Below are 25,910 nucleotides of genomic sequence, written 5' to 3' on the forward strand. Positions count from 1 at the left end.
AATTTGTCTTTTTAGTGTTATAAGCCTATTTTGCAAAATGGTTGTAGCCAAAAGGCGTCGTGCGTTTTATCGCACCCTCGGAAAAAAAATTAGCAGCTAAAACAATATTAAGGCGTTTTTTCGCTTTGCGCAATAACACCTTTATAATGTGGCTTTTTTGACGTCACTTCTAAAAAAATGACATACCCTCAAAACAAATATTTGATCCACAACGTAGATAACAAGGCAATGTTACTCATTGCAAAGTTGATATTTTTAGTAACATATAGCAGCACGAGCGGCCAGTACTGTTACTAACTTGCATAGGCTGGATGATTTTGCAAGGCTAGCCGAATCTTGCCCACGGTGTGTTGTAGGTTACCGAGCCCTTTATAACCTATCGTCAAATAGAAATAAAAATTCGCGACGATGGCTTTAGGTTTTCCATTCGAGGCAAAGGTTGGTGCTTGCACGAATTCACTCCCTTTAAACTTCAATTGTAAAAACACGGCTGTGCGAAACTAAATGCCAAGCAAACAAACTCGCGCGGTTGTAATCAGACTTGGACAACTGGATAATTCTATTTTTCTATATTAATGAGGCTGATTCTAGTCTAATTAAAAAAAAAACTTGTGCGCTCCAATTCAAGTAATATTCTAATTTAGATTTTTACCAAAAAGTCTATTTCTTTCACTACAGATTTAGTCTCTCAGTCGAAACAAAGTACGTGAATTAATTAATACTCTTTGGTCGGAACACTTGTAGGTGCTATTTACAGCCTTAAAAGAATACTCTAATTAAAAATAATTCTTGTGTCAACTCTTGTTTATATTTTGGTCAATGTTTGGTTTATATTTTCTTAGTTCTAATCTAATTTTATAAAAACTGAACGTTCTAATATTATTTCTAATCTAATTTAAAAATGCTAAAATAAATCTAGTTGTCCAAACCTGGTTGTAATACCTCGATTTTGAATTGTACTTTATTTTTAACCAGCTGAACCGAGATCTAAATATTATAATATAAATGATTTCCACAAAAACCTGCTTGGTGTCTTTTACAAGTTAGCGCCGGTCGAAAACAACCCACTCCTAAAATTTACTAAAACTGTGACATTGTAAGCGTGCCACGAATAGACCAGCTCAGGGTGGTCCAACTTATTTTCATCGCGGGCCAAAAACAAGGTTTATTTTTTCTTGCAGGCCAATGTTTTAAAATAGCGATTGTTAGGCTTATTGCTGGCAAATTATACATTCTATTACTCTATGGCATATGTACTAACTTTATGGAATGCATACCGTTGTTCAGTTACGGTAGTTATGAAATGTCAACACCAAAAAATAAAAAAAACAAATTGAAGTGATATTGCTAGATTGAAGCAAAGCTGACTATCAGTTCGCGGGCCAAAAAAGCTGGACTCGCGGGCCTGCAGTTGGACACGGTGTACCAGCGTATCATGGCCAATACAAATCGCTACAATAATTTATTTGTCCTCTGACTTGAACTTTTTATTTTGACTGGAACGTGGTGCTAACACTATAGTTTACGATACTTTGTGTCAGTGTTGTAAGGCCTAGTCATGTAATATGGGAAATGAATTTGGTCATATGTGAAGTGAACATTCTTTTAACTGTTTCCACAATGAATAAACACAATTAAACATCGTATAAAAGCTTGAGAAGCGCACCGCTCCGAACAAAAATCAGTCAGCAAGGTCTAAAACTTTATTAGAAATATGCATTTCGCCATATAAATGGCATCATCAGTTTGTCTTATTTCGAATGAATCATTAAACATCGTGGTATATAGTTGAGATGTTATGAAAAAGTTTTTTTTTGTATTTGTACAAACCTACTAAATTAGCTGTTTGAAATGTACAAATGTTACTTCTGTGTAGAAACTGTGCTAGCCGTTGTATAAGTTGTGAACGTGAGCATTGCAGCGTGCTTCACCAATGTTGTTTGTCGAGCAAAGTGTTTTTCAAACCGTACTGCGGAATTTTTATTGTCCTATTCCAGGAATTTGCTGAAATACATACATAAGACCGCGCTGTGAAATAGTTTCGTCTGGGTTGTTACATGTTCGCATACACTGACATCTAGTTTTTTTTTCCTATTTCCTCACCTGGTAAACCCTAGTAAAGAACCGACACGTTTTCAGGGTGCCCTAAAACTTGTTTTTTCGTAAATGAAGATTTTTTTGGCGTTTTAGCAATAGTTTGCTTGTGCTTAACATTTTCTACCTAAAACCTTAAGCGTAAATACAACAGCGAAGCTTTGGAACAATTTTCTTTACTGAAGTTTTTGTTAGCGAACAAAACTTTAGCTTTAATCAGCGTGAATTTAAATAATATTAAAGATGTCTTTGTTGGCTTCGGCAATATTCCCAATTTAAAAAAACAAACAAAATGCCGTTGGTGTGTTTAAGCTTGAAATTTAAATAAAACCTAATTAAAGGCGAACACCTCATTGTAGTGTTTTTCAACCTCTCTTTGCGTACAACGGCGAACCTTTGGCGACCCAATTCTTTTTGCTGATTGTTTTGCGAGTGAATAGGACAAATCGCATTGCGGGCCGGATACAAAATTTTAAACCTAATTATTTTAATAGAAGGAAATTAATAACAACTGTTTGAAAACTATAGTGAACTTTATGAAATTGTTGTTCAGTATATTTTTTTATTATTATTTAGCGTTAAATTGCTTCCGACAACATGTATTTTTCTTCATGAGAGCAAAATGCCTCGGGCGACAAATTAACCCGCGGTTTGTAGTTTGGTGATTCCTTATTTAGTGGGCTGCGTAAAACTGTACAAATTTTGTTGCTGTTTGGAAAATGCGTTTGGGATTTGAAACGTTTCTTCACATAAGTAAAGTTGATCACAGAGCAAACTGTTTTGCAGAGCGGTTTAAAACGACACTTAAAAACTGAGAAAAAAATTTGTGATATACCGGAGGCTGCTTCGTGAAATAGTTTCGTACTGGTTACCACAGGTTACGCAAACACTCATATCAAAGTGCTGTGTACCAAACTGCTCGCCCAAGCAAACAATGTGTTGACATTTCTGACAATACTGACGCCAGAACCTCGTAAACTTAAATCGTTGTTCCAGTAAATGGCGAGGCTGTTGGATTATGCCGGCGTGAAATGGCGCGCTGTAAAAGTTAAACTTTAATAAGGTTTGTCCATTTACTGCAGCATCAAGGAACTGCAAAGCAATATTTATTATATTTCCCTTAAATTTTGACGTCGCACTGTTGCAAAATGCAGTGCTACCTCTCTGCATTCCATAACGTACGACTGCAGCAGATTAAAGCACATTTTGTTGCCTTTATTCCTACATTTTAAATGCTGTAATATATTCTTTAGAAAGGTAAAATATCTTTGTGTAGTCACTAGATGTTTTAGCGGCAGTGCGGCCTGATACAACCGGGTATAGTTAAACGAAGAACATTTGCAAAATCCCCAGAAATATCGTTTGTTGCATATAATATAAAGTACAAAATACGAAGAACCCAAACTTTATGTGCATTTATTTCGACACTAACCCAATGAATTTTAAAAAATTTATGATGTAATTTTTTGACAAAATTTATGACATCATTTGATATCGGATTTAAAAGTTGCGCATTTTACCGAAAACAAGTATCACGCATCCCGTCTGGTTCATTGTTGTTGTTTTTTTTCGCCTTTAAATAATCGCAATTGTGACGTCACACATGGCTACGACCCGCAAATCGAAATTTGACATTATGCGGCCAGCCATGCTATTGGTCTACGTGCCTTGCTAAATTTCATCTGCGACTTTAAATGATGAAAAAACACTGACATGGTGCTTTGCAATATATGATTACGGTTTCATTTACTGATTAAATTTAGTTCAAAAATTTCCAAATGATTACGATTACATAATTTAGCTTGGTATAAATAAAAATACGGTAAAGCTGCATTGACTGGTCAATACATTAAACATTACGAGGCCGCTTACGACCTCTAGCGGTAAATAAAAAATGTTTTATTATGGATTCTGCATTTGAATAACCAATAAAAATTGTCACTCTTTGTTGACTGCTTAGTGGCCACCACCTCAGTATTACCATTTTTGAACTGATAATATCCTCGGATAACTTAACAACTTCGTGGCTGGAACAAGACAATGGCAAGAAACTTGGAAAATGTGAGTTCTGTCATTTGGACTTGCCAGTAGATATTACATTTTTGACTTGCCATAGATCAGTTGTATTACGTACTTCACGAGTTTGAAGTTAGACGTAAAGCCCCTACAGAAGTAGGTAGCATTTCGTAAACGATGGAATAATCTTAATATAATGGCTGGAGGTTGTAGTTAGACGTAGAATGAATGTGAAGCCATACAAAAGTTGGTTGTTAAAAATAAAAAAACGTATTATTAGAAACGTTAACAAAATATGCCACTTCATTCTGATGGGCTTTGAAATTAATTCTATATAAACTGAATCTTTTCATCAATAAAACAAACTACATCGATATTTTAACAAGCATATTACAAAGATGCTAGATTTAATTTATAATAAAATATAAATTCACCCCTTAAACAAATACAGCTCATAGCACAATCATGTTGCCTAAGTATTATAATGGTTACAGCACATGAGAAACACAAAATATTGGGCAGCAAATATACATTATATTAGATGTAATTATTTAAAAAAAGCCGTAAAAAGCATTGTTTGTCGATCTGGAAAGAGTATAGGCTACATATGTATATTATTATCATACAAAAGCAATGGTAACCAATTAAGCAAGCGGGAAATGTCATATTTGACTGTTACTAAACATCAATGAACTGACTCTCTCAAATCGTTTTTGCCTAATTTTACAAATTAGGTTTGCATATATGAGAAAAAGTATGGCATCATTAGCAGTATTCACACTAAACGGAAGTGCTTAAGGTTAAAGCAAAAAATAATTAAAAGTTGTATTTTTACTTAATATCCAGTCACGAACCACACATTATCACCATTTTCACGGATTAATAAATATAATACCTTGGGAACCCTATTTTTACTTCACCAAGTTTCGAAAAAGTGCCGAAATTAGCTTTATCCGAGCTACGTACGACCTAAAAGTGCCCAAATTAGTTTTATTCGAGCTACGTACGACCAAAAAGTGCCCAAATTAGTTTTATTCGAGCTACGTACGACCTAAAAGTGTCCAAATTAGTTTTATTCGAGCTACGTACGACCAAAAAGTGCCAAATTAGTTTTATTCGAGCTACGTACGACCTAAAAGTGCGCAAATTAGTTTTATTCGAGCTACGTACGACCAAAAAAGTGCCCAAATTAGTTTTATTCGAGCTACGTACGACCAAAAAGTGCCCAAATTAGTTTTATTCGAGCTACGTACGACCAAAAAGTGCCCAAATTAGTTTTATCCGAGCTACGTACGACCTAAAAGTGCCCAAATTAGTTTTATTCTAGCTACGTACGACCAAAAAGTGCCCAAATTAGTTTTATTCGAGCTACGTACGGAACAAATTGTGCCCAAACAAAAAGTTTCCAAAAAAGTTTTAGCCGAGCTACTGATGGACCAAAAAGTCCCAAATTAGTTTAATCGGAGCTATGTTGGACCTACAGTTGACAGGCATTCTTGCTACAACAGCCGTGCTAGCAAATGCATTACGTTATAAGAGACTATAGCCCTATAAAAGAACCGTTAGTGGCTAAAATTACAAACATTACGGCCATTGAATAGAAAAATTGAGCTCTATGTTTAGCATTCCTCTACGAAAAGTTCGTGCTGGCCTTGCGCCACAGGGTTACTTAAGGTCACATTTAGGCAAATTTTCAGCAAGGTTATGCACGAAATAATTGTTGAGTATTGGTTATGGCAATAGTAACGTTATATTCTTTGCAATACATTATTTGACTACATAACAAGTTAGTCAAGAGTAGAACTGACACACAACAATGTTTCAAAAAACAGGACCGAACTGCTGAAGAGCTGAAAAGAGTTCATTGTGTAGTATTGCATTGTACTCACTATAGTGGCAAAAAATTAGGTTTTGCAACAACCTGGACATGTATCACAGTTTACACAACTGCTTCAAATGACAGCTTTTGGAAATGTTAAACAGTTAAAAAATGTTGTAAAAAAAAGTACAAACTGCCATTACTTCATGCACCTAGGTACTGGTTACCAACACACAGAATGTGCTACTACGGTTGGCAGTTAATGCGTTTATTTATTTAAAACCCTTACCTTAGATCAGGGGTCGGCAACCTACGGCCCGCGGGCCGGATCCGACTCGCCGATGTAATTCATCCGGCCCGCCGCCCCTCTGTCAAATCAGACACGAGTCGATTTCACGTACATTTTGACCATTTTAACTACGTAAGTGCAAAAAATTTTATCATTGTGCGACCAGGTCTTCTTTACCGTTGCGCTGTGGAAGGCTGCCAAGTGCGTCGCGGAAAACGTATTCTAAAATATTGGACATATATTTTTGATTTTCAACAATGTGATAAAAACTTGCAAGAAATTTAAAAGAAATACACGTGGACCAAAAAAAAAAAAAAAATCGCGCTCGCTCTGCTCACCAGGTGCGCCTTGACTTAAAAAGGTTAACAAATACTGAGCTAGATTAACTTCAAATGTTATCCTCAAAGTAGTTTTATTACCTCAAAGTAGTTTCATTTCACTTTTCATTGGAAGTATGGATTACGATGTGTGAACTCGAATTTTAAACCAAACAGGTTTTTTTCGCTTTGCGTCAACAATTTACTGCCTCCTTAAATGTAATTAAACATCACATTTATCTCTAAGCACACTTGGCGCCAAAACAGTCCATTCTGACGGTAAACAGGAAAAAATCGTTTGGATTAGCTTTTGGTTTATAAACATTGCCGATTTTTTAAGGAACAACTTCAGTTATACAAGGCGAATGAGATCTGGTGCTACCCAGACACGTGTGTTCTCGGTGAAGGGGGCTCAGCGTTGGTGATCTTGGGACAGCACTCTAAACTTGGATACGTGGCCATCAAGTGTTTCACTGTTGGCCGAGTTCAAACAAATGCTCTTATTGCAAGGTGCAGGAAGAATTTATATTCCCAGTTTAAATATCAACTATTGGCTTAAGCTAGAATAGCAATTTAATCAACTTTACTAGATTATGATATTTAAATGGTGTTGATAAAATTAATGTACAGGGTGAAAGATGAAGTGGGAATGATTCAGAGAGCCAACCATGAACATATCGCTCGCGTGTTCGGATGGACGAAGTGGTCCAACAATATTGGAATTATTACCCAATATTACGAGGGAGGTGACCTGGGTGGTATTTTCCAAATGCCTAACCGTGTGCTGAAGCCACTGCTGGGCCTTCGCATTGCTTTGGAAACAGCCACGGCCCTCGCATTCGCCCATGAGTTTTCATCGGAAAAACGCATAATTCACGGCGATGTGAAGCCAGAGAACGTTCTCCTCAACAGCGACATGAGATGCAAGCTGGCAGACTTCGGCGCCGCCAAACTGGCCTCATTTACTCGCACCACGACCATCGTAGCCCCCCAGACTTCAGCTCCCAAGGCTTCACAGGATCGCAAGGAACTCACCATGTCTTATGCCTCCCCCGAAGTTTTGACCAACCCGGGCGTGGAGCCTAAACCACAGCAGGACACCTTCAGCTACGGCGTCTTGTTGTACGCACTCATCAGTGGACAGCAGCCTTACACCACCTTCAGCGATAATTTGGCAATCAAAGATGCAGTCACCAAAGGACAACGACCCGACTGTGCTGAGATCGAGAAATACAAAAGCTCTCTCAGCACGGAAGAAAGAGATATCATCAACCTGCTCCAAATGACCATGAGGAAATGCTGGCAACAGGATCCTTTGCAGCGTCCCAAGATGGCGGCGGTGAGAGACGAACTCCAACAACATTTCTCCAAGTTCAACCCGACACTGGCGGCCCAACAAGCGATCGAGGCTTCCAAAGCTTTAGATCTCGACGCACCAGCATCCGAAGAGGGGGAAAGGCTGCCTCTGAGTCAATTCTCCTCTCGCACAGGAATGTTTTTGCCAGGTATTCAAGTATTTGCTTGCTATTTCTATGTATAGTTGCTTAGGAAGCTTTATGTTTGTACATTGCATATTATTTTAATATTTGCAGCAAGCTTCGACTTCATGAACGCGCAAGTATTTATACAAAGTTTGCTACAATTTTCCTTTGTACAGCAACCTACCTAACTGGTGACCTTGCTTCTCTGTCGTTGTCAACAAGTTTGCCTGTAACCCCGGCGGCGAGTTCATCGTCTTCACACCAAGCAGTCGGCCCAGAAAGCACTGACACTCCGAGTACATCCTTTCGACAGCTGGGAGATGCCGCCTCATCGACTCAAGGTATTTCAATCAGTAATCGTGGTTTACTACCATATAAACTTTTATAAGTTTTTTAGTTAGTTATTGTTTATTTTCATTATTCAATCGGTTGGCGTGAAAATATGTCATGAAATAACTCTTCTGGCAAATCATATATTCTTTTCTGAGCTGTTCTAATTAGCACTGTTTTTTCTAATTCAAATTTGCGGTATTATATTAGAGAGATGCTATCCAGATGTAGTCTACTACAGCATACAACTACTCCGTATGATTATTTGTTATTTAAAATACCTTTATTCAGTGAACTTATGAAATGGTTTCAGCTAGAAGTAATACAATGTGTGAATGTTTTGCTTATGTTGTGTGTATTTTATTTTGTAATCCGAAAAGATTTAGTAAAATAAAAGCAATAACCAGGCAATTATTTAATACAAACTAAGCCAGTAAGTTTTTATTATATTTTTTTATTAGAAAAGTCGAATACAGTGAGCCAATGAAGTTTTAGGCGTAATACTTAAAGTGAAAATAATTATTCAGAAATTAAAAAATGAGAAAGGTTTTTAATAAACTTACTAAGTAGGTGTAAATTTTTCAAGCGATCGAGTTGTAAAGTGAAGAAAACATTTTGGGTCTGACTTAACATTGTAATTGGCTGCTGAGAAATAAACCACCATTTAAAGCAAAGCAAGTCACGAGCAAGAAAAACAAGAAATATCCACGAAATTGAATATTTGCAGCTTACATTTGTATATCAAGAGGCCAGAGCACATGAATATTTCAGAAACAAGGGAAGAGCTATGTTGGATGTACGACTTAAATTTTGATAGAAAACAGATTTATAAACAAGGAAGAACTGGACAGGCTGATGTATCTGGAAGTTACAGGTGGTATTGAAGATCTGTTTTAGTTTCGCTCTTAAGTTTAATAACTAAACCTTTACACGTGAGCAAACTGAATTACACTATTAAACAAATAATTTTGAAAGTTTCATTTCTCAGTCCTCATACTAAAACAATATCCGTTACCGGTAGGCTACATAAGACAAAGCCCTTAAACCGAGACTGTCTCGGCCTAACGAAGGAAAAGCCTACCTTAAGCGTTAACTACAAATTTCAAGTTTGTGAATCTCAGTCAGATGACATTACCAGTAAGCAACCGAAAAAATTGTCAAATTTATCTTTCTAGCTCAGTGGTTCCGCCCTTTTATCTTGCTGCACACGGACTCCAGACATAAGACCGAAATAAGAACAACACCAACGTCAGAATAAAACACAATTCGAAATAAGACCTAAAAGGTCAGAATGAGGCCTAAACAACACTTTAACTAACCCCAAACCCCACCCCTAAGTACATTACTAACTCCCCTAATAATTTCAACACTAACCCATTTTCTAACCCCACCCCTTACCGTACCCACCAATATATCCAAACAGGACCACAAATTTGTGCCAAACAGCGGTGCCCTGACAGCGCCGGTCAGACTAGTCACTAGGGCGTCCAAACGTAGTCACCAAAAGGGCCAGACCGATAGTCCCCGATCGTCCCACACCTTCTACTGACAGGTTCGGGGATTTTTAGGCCTTCTTCCGTTCAATTTAGTCCTTATTCCGATGAATTTAGGCCTTGTTCCGATGAATTTAGGCCTTATTCCGATGGCCTATTTAGACGATTTTGTTCTTATGCTTCACTGGATATTAGTGCGTATTTGGCTGTGTAATGTCGTTGGTCTTAATACCATGGTTTTGTAGATTTTTCTGATTTAGGTAGTGTTGTTTTTTAGGTCTTATTGTGTATTTTCCTTCACACCTTTTAAATCACCAAACAATCCTCGCACCACTTCTAGAATTGCTGGAATAACAAAACCGTTGTAATTTTAGTTTTATACAAGTAACTGATGCACAGTAACGCCCAAAAAAATGTGAATTAGTTTTACCAAAATGTGAATTAGTTTTACATTTAACCCAGAAAGGAAATAAATTACAATAATACATTTTCTGTGTCTTATTCAACATCCCCGCACCCCCGTGAAACAGTTCTCGCATCCCTGGTTAAGAAAGCCTGCTCTAGCTCATTAAATGCATTAAGCATTTCATTAACACCTTAGTTAGTTGGTTGAATTACAAAAAATAATAGTAGGACAAGGATATATTTAAACATTGCAGGCGGATTAACGAAAAAACCATCGCCTTACAAAAAATATATTTTCCTGAATGAGTGCGCCGTGAAAACAAAAATAATGATTAATTGTATACCAGGGGTTTAACACTTAATCCACCAAACACCTGACGCTAATTTAGACTAGCTTTCAGTCGCCTTGCAAAGTCATGTCACATTATTTATTTTATATAGAATTTTACTTTGACTCACATGTTCGTGATCAAAAAATACAAAAGTAGAAAATGTCTCGTCTATATATATTTTTTAATAGAGTTTTACCAACCTAATTTACCTTCAGCATTTTAGGTTTGATTTGCCTAGCAACGAAACTAAGTTCTTAAACTCAATTACTCGACAGGATGACACAATCATAGAATACTTACATTTTTTACAAATGTATTTTTTAAATATTTTTTAAAAAACTTAAATTAATTTAGTGTAAAAATATATTCTTTTAAAATTAGAAATAAATTTTATTTTGGCGAGACAATCTTCACTTAACTAAAGTACCTACAAGCAACAAACCTTATATTTCAGGAAGTTGTTTTTTCGTCGACATTATGTAATATTGGATAAATAAAATTATAAACTTTTTTGTATTTTTACGTTGCAGGTGGAACAAGAAACTCGATTGAAGATTATTTTGATTCAAATAGTAAGATTGAAGTGTTTTTTCGTTATTTTGTTAAACAATTGTAGTGCTTTTAATAATAATTTATTTTACTCTTATTTGGAACTCAATCATTTTTTCATTGTTATGTTATCTAGACCCCTATAGTTTACTAATGTAAAAACTAAGTTTAAATACAGGTTTGTTAATGTAAGAAAATAAACTAATTCGTATTAAACATTTTATTCAAAGCCCAATAAACAAACACAGAATTTTCCTTCATTAATTTTATTCAAGAAAGGGAAACTGCACTTGCGCTCATCCGACAATACGTGACCTCTGTGAAGAAGGAAAACTTTCTTCGAGCAAATCGCGTCGCGGGTGACCTTCAGCAAATCGCCCAAGGTCAAACGACAGCGTATGATTTTCGACAACTTGGAATTAAACTGAAAGAAGAGAAGAAATATTTGGAATCCATTTTAGTTTTTCAAATATCTTCAATTATCTTCGCAAATGACCGGGATCCTGAGAAAGCAGTTGAGGGTGTTCGGCTTTGTGCTTGGGGGTTGATGTGGACAAACATAAAGATGATTGGAAGTGACGTCACAATGAAGCCCATTGTGCGCGATCACGTGCTTCCACTGATGCGCGACATCCGACTCCAGATCGATGAAAACAAAAACGTCGACGAGAAGTTTCGGGTTTTAAACTTGGTTCGGTGTTTGCATTACATCGAATATAGCGAATATTTAATCGATAATAAAGAAAGTCAGGAGCGAAGTTTGAAAAAAGCAATTTCTTTAATGGAAACAACTTTCGGCGTCGAAGCTTCCAAGCATCAAGTTTACGCTCATTGTTTACACAACCTCGGTGTTGTGTGTGAGCGAACCTCGCAGTTCACTGATGCGGTGAAATATTACGAACGAGCTCTGGAAGCTTACAAGAAAGCCGAGGATTATCCAAGTGAAGAAGAAAAGAAGAAATATATTGAAAAAACTGAAAACTATTTGAGAATAAACAAAGCAAAACTTGGAAAGTGAACAATCGAGTCGAAGCGAGGAATAAAAACAAAAAAAACATTTGGCGACAATTTTGTAAATATAGTCGATTAAAATTTGTCGATGTGTGATCTTAAAATATAAATATTGTTTATTTACAAATTAATAAATATTTGGGAAAACTTATTTGATTTTTTGCAAGCAAATATTTTCCAGGTTAGAAAATCAAAAAAGGCAGAATATTTAGTTTTTAGCAGTTTAAAGATAAAAACTTACATTTTCTAGGTTCAACTTTTCTTGTTTGTGTCTCTTGATCTAAAAAATGAAAGACAGAAAAGTATGATAACAAAAGTAGCTTCTTGTAATTGTCAAAAGCACAAAAATGAGAATTGAAAAAATACATAAACTGTAGGAAATCAAATTGTATAAAATCGGCAACTAAAAATAATGCCTAATAAAGACGACTATATATATAGGTTATGCAAATATATAAAAATATTTCAATTCGAATCACAAATGCTCCATTCACTTAAAACAAAAATGTTAGAAGTGCATTAAATTTGTCACATATCGACAACTAAAATAAACGCTTAATAAAGATATATACTTATACTTAGATATATTTCAATCTGAATACAAAATACTTCATTATCAACACTTTAAACATAAGTATTAAAAGTGCATTACAGCTGAATACAACAGTAAAGCAAAATGAAAAACTCTAAATAACAGACAGAAAAGTATGATGACAAAAGTAGACTCTTGTAACTGTCAAAAGCTAAAAAGTAAGATTTTTTGCATAATACTAAAAACTGTAGGAATTTAGAAAATTGCATGTACAGGTATGTATCATCAACTAAAAGGAATGTTAAACACAGATAATTATATATAGGCTGTACAAATGTATTACATATATATTTCAATCCTAATTAAAATACTCCATTCAATAAAAAAAGTATTAGAAGTGCATTACAGCTATATACAACAGCAAATCAAATAAAAAATTTCAATGAAATCAAGAACAACATAATTAGAGTCCCTACCTCGGAAGAACAAGCCAAGTTCGCACAGAAATATCTTTTTTTTAAAGTGTTGTAACTTGGTTGGTTATCGTTCGGCAAATCTGTATGACGTTGAACTCCGCTGTATTTCATTGTCTTCACAAAAACAGCACTCACCAATAATCACTTTAATAAAACAAATCAATTGGTTAAATGTATACAAACTGAGTTTAATCAAATAATAATATTGTTTTATATACAATCTTGTATTTACTTTCAAGACATAAGCTAGCTAGAGAAGTATCCTGACAAGGCTTCGAAGTTGGACTAGAGACTCCGTAAGACCACCCGAGTCTGACTGTCGAATGCTCAGTATGTGAAACTGATAAAGCTGAACACAGTAAATTGATAGGTTGGCGCATGAGTTATAAGACACCCATATAATGAGATTGCTTTATATCCAGCTTATGTAGTTAAAAAAAATTAAATACAGGCTGTACTCCTACTCGATAGATTTAACAAATTTAGCATCACACTTACCCTTTTCTGCTAAAGTCAAACTTTTTGTGGTTTAATCAACTTCGCAACCATGCGGATAGGTGCAAATGCTCATTTTAGAATTTGACCCAAAGCCTGACATTTAAGAATTGTTCATTTAATCTAAATGAAAACAGCACAATTAATATTGTGAACAACCCATCCACACACTTTGAGAATTGAAATATTAAACCCTTTTTATATACTAGCAACTAAAACCAAAATTTTAATTAAAACAACCATGAGGACAATTACCTTAATCATAATTTTTAGTATTTGTCGAGAAAAGTTGTTACATTGGTCAAATATTGCTTTAAACAACATTTTAAAGCCATTACCTCACATATAACAATGTGCACTGACAAATCCAGATGTTAATCTAGTTTAATCACAAACACACAGAAGTCATTATCTGTTAAAATCACATTAATTTATACACCAGTAACATGTGCATCTTATTCCTAATCAAATAGAATATAAAACAACAATGCAAGAAAAAACAAGTATATATACAGAATAATAATAATACTAAACATATGAGTCTAGAGCTCCTTACTGCTTTAAGTACAAATGCAAAGTGAAGGACAAACCATGATTTAGATAACACAAGCCAAACACAAAGTAAACTCCATGAGAGCTAGTTAAACATAGAACACTTCTTGATCTGAAAATAACAGGTAAAAAAGTATGATAATAAAAGTAGCCTCTTGTAACTGTCAAAGGCTAAAAAATAAGATTTTTTGCATAATACAAAAAACTGTAGGAATTAAATTGCATGTACACATATCGGCCACTAAAATAAATGTGAAAGAAAGATAACTATATAATTATAGGCTATGCAAATGTATTAAATATATCAGGGTTTTCCCAAACTGGATGACTGCACATATGGTCCGTGGCGATATGACATAAAATTAAAAAGTTACACATATAGCCTACGTTGTACAGCAGGGGTCGACAACCTACAGCCCGAATGTAATTTATCCGACCCGCAGCCTCTTTGACAAACTAGACATGAGTCCATTTTTTTCTATTTCTCATACTTTTTGACTATTTTAACTATGTAAGTGCGAAAAATGTTCGCGCTTTGCCTTAACGATCCTTATACATCAGGTTTGTTTACGTTATGATGCTGCCTCCTTAAAAGTAACTAAACCCGTTTTTAAGTGCGAAAACATCCGAAGCCTCCCTGATTTACAGTTGTTCTAACATAATTGTTAGTGAATATTTTGTGCGGTCCGCAGAGACCTTTTTCAGTTTGGATTTAGCCCGCGACTAGAAAAAGGTTGTCGACCTATGTTGTACAGTATGTGTACTCTTCCAAAGATAATTAAATTGCCGCAGTTATTCACAACTTATTGATTTCAAAAGCTTTTGCTGTCCAGTATCGTAAATCTTACAAATTTATGATGAATTGATGATTTAAGCAGAGGGAAGCAATCCCATCCGTCCCAATGATGTTGTCAGTTTTGTTAACATATAAAATTTGATTTTATTTATTTTTTGCTTTGTATTGCGGTCCGCCAAAACAAAGATTTACAAATAGTGGTCCGTGGTCCAAAAAAGTTTGGGAAACTCTGATATACATATATATATTTCAATCCTAATCAAAATACTCCATTCAATAAAAAAAGTAATAAAAGTGCATTGCGTCTGAATTCAACAGCAAATCAAATTTAAACATTTTAATGAAATCCAGAACACCATAATTAAAGTACCTACCTCGGGCAGAACAAGCCAAGTTCGCACAAAAATATCTTTTTTTAAAAAGTGTTGAAACTTGGTTGGTAATCTTGATTTTACTCAATTTTTTATTAGAAGAATGATTTGTGTTACATCTCCTAACATAATAGGGAGCACTTTATCAAGTCCTGAAAAAATATTGAATTTTATAACAACATGTTTTATCTCTCTTTTTCATGTTATTGAAAAACTTTACCGTTTAATTAAAAAAAAATATATATTAATGCAAATTTTATTTATAATGATACTGTTTCTTGGCATAAAAGTGAAAAAATATGTTTCTGAAATTAATAAGGAAATAATTTGTTTGGAGACAGATACTAATGAAACATTGTCTGGAACACCAATTGTAGTAATTCCACTACCTTGCATTTAATTAGTCACTGATATCCACTCATTAGGCCGCAGTCAAACCCTTATCCCCATTCATTGGCATCATGTGTAGCATTGTTGGAAAGGTGAGATTAAGGCCTATCCCAATTTGTTGGTTAAACAGTCAGCAAATGTTTTTATCTTGTAATATTTAGCGAATATTAATATTTTTTCTAATTTTTTTATATTAATAAAATTTAGACCAGTCTTAGTGTGAGGGTAACTTTTTTTGGTGCTGGTCTAGAATCCCACCACAACGGACAGTATTTGGGTTAGGGCGCGGGAGAGCGTTTGGGTAGGCCAAGTATTATTAATAAATAATAAATGTAATAATAGTTGACCAACTCAAATGCTAACCGACACCCTAACCCAGTGGTTCTCAACCTGGGGGTCGCGAAGGGGGTCGCAAAGGGCTGTCTCGGGTGGTCGCCATGAACAATTTCATTAAGGAAATAATCATAAGAATTAGGCAATAGGAACTAACAGTTTAGCAGTTTAGAAGGAGCAAAATAACCGCCGGTCTAACATTTGTCTTTGTGCAGCTTTTGCAGCAGTGAACCTGTCGCGTTTATCACGTCACCATTACACTTTTCAATTAAGGAATCAAGCCTAGCTTCAGTCAAACGATGTCTAATAAAAATGAATGGACGCTCAAACCAGGATTGCCAGAAGGCCCAAAATTTGAACCAAAAACAATAAATTGTCCTAATTTATCTGCTGTGTCCGACGGTGGGATGAAGTAAAACCAAACATTGTGGGATGAAGTAAAACCATGGGCTCACGAGGCCTACAAACTTTGTTTATACAAACTTTAACAACGTTAATTGAAAAATTGTTCGCGCTTCGCGTGATTTTGATGCGTATTTCTGCAATAATTTTCTGCAGTACAAAAGCGTCAACTGTAGTATAGGGCGCTTTAGTTCCAAATTGAAATTAAGGCCAAGTAACAATAAAAGTTGTGCTAGGTTTACAATAGGTTACAGGCAAAGTATTTCTACTTTTCAGCGGTATCACAACATTTTAAATAGCCTTTTTCAAAACATCCACAGAATACCGGTAATAAAATTTTGGTCTTGCCGTTTTGGCGAAGAGAAATAGAATACAGACAGCTTTATTATTGCACTGCTGTTAACGACTAACCGTTTTGTAATTTTGTAGGGAATTTATAGGAATTTATAGCTGCTCACCAAGAACAGATACCTCCATTGATTACCTTTAGTCTCACACTAGGTTCATGCTAAATATTATTTGACCTAAAATGTCAATCTCTGGCAACCCTGGCTCAAACTGTAACTTTAGCTTGTTGTGCATAGCACATTTTAGCCTAATTTTGATACAATCCTAAACTAGATTTTTTCCCTTTTGATATTTGCCAATTTTAAAATGTGTTTTTTATTTACTCAGGTTTATTTATCATACACTATAATTGGGGGGTCGCGCAAGTTATCGAAAACTTAAAGGGGTTCGCGAGAACAAAAAGGTTGAGTACCACTGCCCTAACCCAAGTATTGTGCGTTAATTGAATAACTGTTTGAACGCTGTGTTAGGATTCTAGACCAGCGTCTTTTTTTCTAAATACTGTAATCTCCCGCCTAAGTCCGCACCCGTTTAAGTCCGCATCCCAGTTAAGTCCGCAAAAAATTCTCCAAAAATCTTTTATCAAAAAAAGTTTATCAAAAAGATTTTTTTTTTCAATTTTTGTAGAGTAAATATCTAATATCGAGGGCTGTTCAGCGATTTGCTTTGCTTTTAAAATCGCCAATAAAGATCGATACGAAAGACTTGCTCGGTGGATGTTATTAACTCCAAGATACAGCATAAATGTTAGCTCAGAAAATCGACCAACAGATGCTCGCACGTGTTTTATTTTACTTTCTTTTGACATCCGATATTTTTCGCAGATCGTTTTCAAATAGCTTCTCTATTTTCCCAACCTCTTGGATAGATTTTTTATATACATCGTAATTTGCAAGACTTCGCTTACTGTAGGATGACCTGGGTCACTCCATTTACTAGCGTAGGACATTAACGTCACGCATTATAGGATTTTTTTTATGGTAACTCTGATTTTAATTTATTACAAATTTGCCGCCTGTTCGCTTCAAAAGTTTCAAATAACCTAAAACAATAATTACAGTAGGCCTATTATATGTTGCTTATTTTAAGCCAGGGTGGTCCAAGGTTGACAACAGCATCGCGGGCCATAATATTCTTTGCGGACATAAAGAGCTACTTGCATGCTAGGGGCGGACAATTGATTTTAGTTTGGTCGGGGCATAAAACGTTTAAAGATGACGTCACAAAGCATCGTCAAATACATATAAGATCCATAAACTTGCTGCTCTCGTCGAACTTGTGCGCAAATAAACTCAGGTGTTTATAAGCGTGGAATGTTTTTTTAACTAGATCAATTTTGCTGAAATTGCATCAGGAAGAGTCAGGGCGTTAGCCATATATAAGCTCCATGAACTTGCTGCTCTCGTCGAACTTGTGCGCAAATAAACTCAGGTGTTTATAAGCGTGGAATGTTTTTTTTAACTAGATCAATTTTGCTGAAATTGCACCAGGAAGAGTCAGGGCGTTAGCCATTACCCAGCTAACAATTTGACGTCGCAGCGACGTAGAATTTTGGTTTAAGTTTGGTCGATAAGACATTGCAACCAACGTTATTTCTACGTAAAAGCGTCGACACTTTACGACCTAGATGCGACGTTGTGCAACTACGTTATTTATACGTTTATCATAAACGTTATTTTTACGTAGAAGTGCCTACTCCAGACGACGTAGATTAGACGTTGCAAATTACGATGTTCAGCGACGTTATTTATACGTTTATCATGAACGTTATTTTCACGTAAAAGCGTCGACACCAAACGATGTAGATGCGACGTTGTGCAACTACGTTATTTAGACGTTTATCATGAACGTTATTTTCACGTAAAAGCGTCGACACTTTACGACCTAGATGCGACGTTGTGCAACTACGTTATTTATACGTTTATCATGAACGTTGTTTTTACGTAGAAGTGTCTATTCAAGACAACATAGATTAGACGTTGCAAATTACGATGTTCACAGACGTTATTTTTACGTAAAAATGATCCGGACAAAGTTCATGCGACGTTGGAAACTACGTTGTAAAACTAGGTTATTGAAAACGTTCACATTGTTATGTTTGCGTAATAGTTTGGACTCCATGCCCTACAAATTACGTTTGCAACTACGGTATAATGCGCAAAAAAAAAACATAATAAAGATTGTTTTGAACTTTTAAAACACTTATACTTGTTGTGACATATCTGACTGTAATTATTTACACTTGCAAATTCTTACTAAATCTTCTAAACAATTACCATCCAGGAAGATATAGAAATAATATAGTATTGAAGTAAAACAAAAACGGAAGTATAAAAATGTTGACAACAAAGAACTGTAAAAAAGACAAGAAAACTGAGAAAATTGGTCTGTGGACCTGCAAAACACACAAATTTTATAGTGTTACTTAAATTGCTCTATTACACTAACACAGTCTAAAAGACAAAATTTAAAAAGTTTTGCATTTCACAGACTATGTGTAAAACAATGCACGTTGCACATTAAAACAGGAAAGTAACGTTAACAACAACAACGTATTGAAAAAATAAGAACAATACAAATCCAGCGGTGTAAAACGAAAATCCAGCAGTTTAATCCGAATCTGAATGCGTGTGCGATACATCGAGAGAGCTGTTGGCAAATAATATAAAAATTAGAGAATAGGGAAGTGACTGCTAGGGCTATAGGGTCGAACAGGGGAATATATACCTTATAAAAATGGCTCATTTGTTTGTCAAGCTAAGGAAAACCCCATCCAACTTTCATCTGTTTAGGCTGCATTAACTGGGAAATGTGATTAATGACTACAAACATAACTTTTAACTTCATTTACCTTATGAAACTAAATTGAAATAAGAAAAGCCAAAAAAACTAATTGCAATGATACACGTGCTTCTACATGGTACAATAAATGCCCAACTGGTTGCCTTAAACAGAAAATTTAAAATAACCTGATAGTTATTTCATGTTTTTGATTTTTTTATTATGTCAGCAAAGTGTTTTGTGATTAATTGTTCTCACTATTGGTAATATTATAATCCAGACGTTTGGAATCCTAAGGCTGGATCCCCACCGGGCTTCAGACACGACGCGACGAAACATGTCTGTCTAATGACTTGTCGCGTCGTGCCTGAAAGCGACTGTGTCTAATCCCCACCGACAAAGCGCGCGAAACTTGAACTGGTCAGAGCTATAGGCGATATAATTCAGTTGTGGTCATGGCGGAGGCAAATGAAATGGAAATTTTGGCAGTAATATGGATTTGGAAACGTAACCAGCAGTTTACTCGACCAAACAAGTACTGGGTTCACCCTATTTGTGAAAAAAGGTATACAGAGGGTTCTTTCCATACACTTTTTCGCACTTTATTGAAACATGAGGATAAATTTCAAAACTACGCAAGGATGTCTTCAAAATTGTTTTTTGAACTGGTTAAGCTGGTAAAACTAGATATAGAAAAGAAAGATACGAACTATCGGGCGGCGATATCACCAACTGAAAGAGTTATGCTAACTTTGAGGTAAGACTTTTTTTGGCTGTAGTTAAATGATGATTGCAGATTTTTTTTTTAATATGTCTCTGCTATAGATATTTGGCAACTGGAGACAGCTACAAAAGTCTTCATTATCAATTCCACATTGGACATTCTACAATTGCCCGTATTATTCCGGAGGTATGCAACGCAATTTGGAACGTTTTGCAGCCATTATACATGCCAGAAGTGACCGAAGAAATCTGGTTGGAGAATGCCCGTCGATATTTGGAGCTTTGGAATTTCCCGAATTGCATTGGTGCTATCGATGGCAAACATGTCCGCATCAAATGTCCTGTACGAGCTGGATCGCAATTTTACAATTATAAAAGTTATAATTCAATTGTATTGCAAGCAATTGCAGATGCTGATGGTTGTTTTTCTTCTATCGAAGTAGGGGATTACGGAAGAAATAGTGATGGCGGGGTTTTTCGCACTTCTATGTTTGGGCAAAGGATGATTGGAAATTCATTGGACATTCCGGAAAATCGCCCACTCCCAGGAGAAACAGAAAATGACTTTCCATATGTGTTGGTCGGAGACGAAGCATACCCTCTGCTACAAAATCTTATGCGGCCTTACCCGAGAAGAGCTTTGGATAACGAAAAACGCGTGTTTAACGCTCGTTTATCTAGAGCAAGAAAAAGTGTTGAGTGTGCATTTGGAATAATGGCTGCTAAATGGCGGGTTTTCGAAAAACCTATATGTCTGCAACCAGAACAAGTCGACAAAGTTGTTAAAGCAGCATGTATACTTCACAATTATGTTAGAAAACAAGAAGGCGCCGTCATTGAGCCCTCCTTCTGTGATATGGAACAAGTTGCAACGCATTCTTATGTCCATGTAAACAGATCTAGACCTGCATCGCAAGCATTGGGCATTCGTGACTTATTCAAGCAATATTTTCATTCACCAAACGGAGAACTTCCATGGCAATACAATAATCTCATGTAAATTTATTTTATAAAATAATGACTGGGTACAATAAAACCGTTACAAATTTGTTACTTCACTAAATTGGAAAATAAAACAGGGGTGGTATTGCATACAACAATCGTAGGTTAACACATGAGGTACCTTAGTAAAAAAAGCATATAACGAAAAACGAATTAAAACTTGAACAACAGTGATAAGAATATAAGGCAGTGGCAAGAAAGGCAACAGTGAAACGAAAGGCAGGTGCAGAACTTCGAAATTGAAAAATAGCGTGAAAAAATGACACAACAATAAAAGGAAGAACAATTAAGGGTTGCCAAATAAAAAACATAATTTCTTTTTAAAATGCAAATAACCATTTTTAAAAAACGAATTCTCTAAAACAAAAAATTATCTTGACGTATGGTACGACAAACCCAAAACACAATTCTTAAATACAACAACTAATCCACATATTTTTCCACCACAGTAAGAATATCTTTTTTAAAATTAATTTTTTGGGAACCTATTAACTGCTTCATTTCTGGCAGTATGCTTAGCAAAAATAGTCTATCTGGGTCTTCTTCCCTTGGCCTCTGACTTAAAAAATTTAGCATTGCCTCATCAACTTTACTTGAAGTACTGGTGGATTCCCGCCTTCGTTTTTCTTTGCGAGGTGGGTGATCACCAGATGTTTTAGCATTAGCATCAGTTGCTAGGGCATTATTATCAGGTTCAAGAACAAAATGTTCAGCAGACGAACTTTCTTCTATGTCCCCAAAAGTGACCTCTATTTCCTGTACATCATCACTTGATGAAGTTGTGGAAATATTTCCAGACATACTGAAGTGTAACATACAATATAAGAAAATTAACCACTAGTTGTTATATATTTAAGTTAGTAAATTATTGTTATTTTTAAAGCAAACATTGTAAGCAACACAGATATTGTTTAGGTGAAAAATAGCTCCATAACAACTACTTTAATAAAAACTATGGTTCTAAATAAAGCTTTTATCTTTACCAGAACTATTTATTATTTTTATTTTGTGACCTGGCAACAAAGTTGAAAAATTATACTATCTTGTTATATACATTAAGCAATATTTGTCCCCTCGTGTAAGGTTTATATGTGTGTATACTGGGGATGTCTGATAATATCGGAATAGAACCAATATGCGGTACTATATGTTAGCTTTGTAATTATACCAGGGTGGTATAAAACATATTTTGTCCAAAATATTGGCATTGGTGTTGGAATTTGGGACATCCCTATTGTATACCCACTACTTAGTGCTAAAAATTTTAAAACAACAACAAAAACAGTATATTACCTTCTGTGTTTCATAAAGGGAGCTAGGAATGACATTTGCTCAGCAAGGTACCAAGCAATCCTGCGCTTACTGCCAGATCCACTTGGTGCAGTTTTGGACTCACGCAGGTGCCTGGAGTAGGAATTGCGAAGGCCTGTCCAAACCTTTTTACATGATCCAACTGCAATAAAGTAACACAGCCAACAGAATGTAGATAAATATATAAATAAAATACTGCAGTCCTACTTACCATCTGTAGACATAGCTTCAGCTATGGATGACCAACTTTGCTCCTGCATGTCACGGTTATGATATGTTTTTAGTGTAATATCATACATCCAAGGCCTTTGAAATATTTCTTGTATAAGTTTTTCTGGATCCATTTTATAAATTAAAATGTATATATTACACTACTGCTAAAACATTAATGAGCAGTTCAAAATCTGGCACTGGTCTAGAATCCTACTACAATTATTAAATCAACACACAATATTTGGGTTAGGGTGTGAGTTAGCGTTTGGGTGAGGGGTAGGTCAAGTATTAATATATTCATTATTTAATAATAATACTTCCACCCTAACCCAAATAATATGCATTGTGGTAGGATTCTAGACCAGCGCCCAAAATATTTTTTGACCATAGATTAGCACTTTTAAAGTTAAAATTGTATTAAGTGTAAACTTAAATTTTTGTTATACTAAGATAATTACATGTATAGGCACAGTTATGGAAAACTCCAATTAAAACAAACTTGAAAAGGCTTTTCAACTGTTCCAGGAATATATTTTTATATTAATTTACAAAAAAATACCTGCTGAACCTTTTAAAATAACATTCCTAACATAAAACCTACAAAAAACCGTAAAAAACTCATGGTTTCTAGCAAAAAGCATCTTCAGACACGCTAAAAAAGTAGTGCACGCGCTATCTCGCTAAAAACGCGTTTAGTCATGTCTGTCTGCTGTGCGTAAGATTTGCGTCAAGTCTGGTCGGTGGGGACGCGACAACAAAAGAAATAGCGTTCCACTTGATTAGACGCGATCAGACTGCTTTAAAGCGTTTTTGTCTAACCGGTGGGGATTCAGCCTAACACAATTCAACCATAGTTTCAAAATTTAGATGTGCCATTTACTAATTTAGCCAAGCACATAAATTTTATATCACTGTTAATGTATTTTCTTGTGCAACCTGAATTTGTTTAGTAAAATTTAGTATCAAGAATTTTTATCTCATTTTTTTGCTAATAATAACATTTAATAATGAATATTAGTATTTTTTACATTTTTTAAACTTTGTTTTTTATATTAAAAAAATATAGACCATTCTTAGTACTAGTCTATGGTATAATTTTTTCCCAATAATTCTGTCATATTATGTTTATTTTGCCTTTACTTATTGTGTGATAGCGTTTTGTGCTGTGTACCTTCTGGTCCACAGAATACAGACTGGTCAGAAATATATAAAATTAAAATTTTGGTGACATTGTATAACTATCACTGGTAGGTTTTGAAAAAAATTGCTGCCCAAATAAAGAAATTTAAACGCAGCCAGGATACATTTTAAAGTATTTGTTGTTAGCATCTAGGGCAATTGCAAGCATAAAACAAAACAGTAAGAGTCAAATAAATATAATAATTAACAAAAATCTTGAAAATATTAATCACTAATTTACCTGTAAATATTGATGAGCAGCCAAGTTCATGAGGAATATCTTTAACGTGTACCCTTCTTCAAATCCCACCTTGAACTTTTAATCAAGCCTTTAGTCGAGATCTTCAGTAATGAATTTTCAAGTGTTCATTTGGGGTTTTATGCACACCCAAGGTATTTACGCTGGCATGATACAAAGATCAAGATTTGCATTAAAATTGTCTAAAAAAATTGGGTGTTCACTCGCCGTAGAATGCAATTGGGCGCTGGTCTAGAATCCTACCACAATGATTAAATCAACGCACAATAGTTGGGTTTGGGGTGAGAGTTAGCGTTTGGGTGAGGGTGGGTCAAGTATTATTATATTTAATACTTGACCCACCCTAATCCAAAATGCTAACCCGCACCCTAACCCAAATATTGTGCACTGTGGTAGGATTCTAGACCAGCGCCTGCAATTGCCCACAGAGGTAATAGAGCTTGTTTTTCTATATTAGATGAAAATTAGTGGAGGTTTTAAAGTCATTTATTCAGTAAATTATTTTTTTTCCTACTTAAAATAAAAGTTATAAATAAAACTACAAATACAGCTTAGACTATTTAACCTGAAAATATATTTGATAAAAAAGCCTAATCTTTTTATGTAACCCTAATCTTCATGGTTTAAGGAAAACAACCTAAATATCTAACGAGCACTCCAGCGCTGAGCTGCCAAAACTTATGTTGAATTCCAATGTCCTGATAGCAAATGTTTAAACTGGACTGTGATGTCATCCGCATATTGGCCAATCACGAGTTTACGCGCCGTTCGAAAACCGCGAAAAAAAAGCAGCAGGGAGCGATATTCTTGTCTATCCAGGAAACTGCGTCTATAGCGGTCGCTGCGCTAAGTACTTTTTTATGCGATTTGTTTCATGTAAAGACAATGTTACCCTTACTAAAATGCTATCTTAAATTAAGTCACATCTTCATTTTATGTAAGCATAACTAAGTATACTTCTTTACATTTTCTAAAAAAGTTAATCAAAACACATTACAGAAAAAAACAAATATTTTTTACATAGGCTACATAATCCCGACCATTCCTTAAAAGAGAGCATTTCTATTTAACGAAAATTAAAACTTGGAAAGTTGGTTTTGACGTCGGTAAACAACGTTTTTTATACGACACGTATGACATTTTGATTCGATTGTACTTCAGCTCAGTCGAAAAAACTGTGTATGACACGCAAATTCGTCTAAAATCAGTTACCTTTAACGTAAGTAGGCTAATTGATGTTGTTTCTACCTCACGTTTAATGTTTTAATAGGGTTCCTTTGACGTTTGTATCAACGCTAAACAATATTAATGAAATGTTTTAATTTATGTATAAAATAGTCTAAAACAAGTTGACCTCGATGTCAGGTATATACCTTGTTGTATACGTCACGTTTAACGTTTTAATCCGGTTGCATTGTGGTTTGCCGTAACCTTCGAAATGACTACGATCATTTAAGATGTTGCAAATTTGGTTGCGTTTTAGTTTTTCGTAATGTCAAGAAATAAAGTTATTGGAACTTTTGAAAATAGCATTTAAAATGGTTTCAAATAAGTTATCTTCAGCGACAGTTATCATTGCTTTTTGCATATACGCCACGTATGATGTTTTGT

General features: G+C 35.2%; 2 protein-coding genes across 2 annotated transcripts; one reads left to right on the top strand and one right to left on the bottom strand.

The window, feature by feature from the left end:
* The first annotated feature begins 7,233 nt into the window (after positions 1-7,233).
* Positions 7,234-12,293, top strand: LOC146162800 (uncharacterized). The gene is made up of 4 exons (XM_083384616.1): positions 7,234-8,040; positions 8,193-8,357; positions 11,107-11,148; positions 11,401-12,293. Exons 1-4 carry the CDS (start codon positions 7,305-7,307, stop codon positions 12,141-12,143), a joined length of 1,686 nt encoding a protein of 561 aa, XP_083240742.1. The 5' UTR covers positions 7,234-7,304; the 3' UTR covers positions 12,144-12,293.
* A 9,127-nt stretch (positions 12,294-21,420) lies between these two features.
* LOC146162801 (uncharacterized) lies at positions 21,421-22,992 on the bottom strand. The gene is made up of 3 exons (XM_083383569.1): positions 22,860-22,992; positions 22,631-22,790; positions 21,421-22,139 (listed from the first exon to the last, which is right to left on the bottom strand). Exons 1-3 carry the CDS (start codon positions 22,990-22,992, stop codon positions 21,761-21,763), a joined length of 672 nt encoding a protein of 223 aa, XP_083239695.1. The 3' UTR covers positions 21,421-21,760.
* Between the last annotated feature and the right edge of the window lie 2,918 nt (positions 22,993-25,910).

Source organism: Ascidiella aspersa, chromosome 3, assembly GCF_963924565.1.
Source record: "Ascidiella aspersa chromosome 3, kaAscAspe10.2, whole genome shotgun sequence".
NCBI lineage: Eukaryota > Metazoa > Chordata > Ascidiacea > Phlebobranchia > Ascidiidae > Ascidiella > Ascidiella aspersa.

Excerpts from the sequence above, each read along its gene's own strand:
- LOC146162800 (XM_083384616.1), top strand. The coding sequence starts at position 7,305 with ATGCCTAACCGTGTGCTGAAGCCACTGCTGGGCCTTCGCATTGCTTTG. Across the intron at positions 8,041-8,192 it reads CACAGGAATGTTTTTGCCAG|CAACCTACCTAACTGGTGAC; the intron begins GTATTCAAGTAT and ends TCCTTTGTACAG. Across the intron at positions 8,358-11,106 it reads TGCCGCCTCATCGACTCAAG|GTGGAACAAGAAACTCGATT; the intron begins GTATTTCAATCA and ends TTTACGTTGCAG.
- LOC146162801 (XM_083383569.1), bottom strand. The coding sequence starts at position 22,992 with ATGGATCCAGAAAAACTTATACAAGAAATATTTCAAAGGCCTTGGATG. Across the intron at positions 22,791-22,859 it reads TGAAGCTATGTCTACAGATG|TTGGATCATGTAAAAAGGTT; the intron begins GTAAGTAGGACT and ends ACTTTATTGCAG. Across the intron at positions 22,140-22,630 it reads CCCTTTATGAAACACAGAAG|TATGTCTGGAAATATTTCCA; the intron begins GTAATATACTGT and ends GTTACACTTCAG.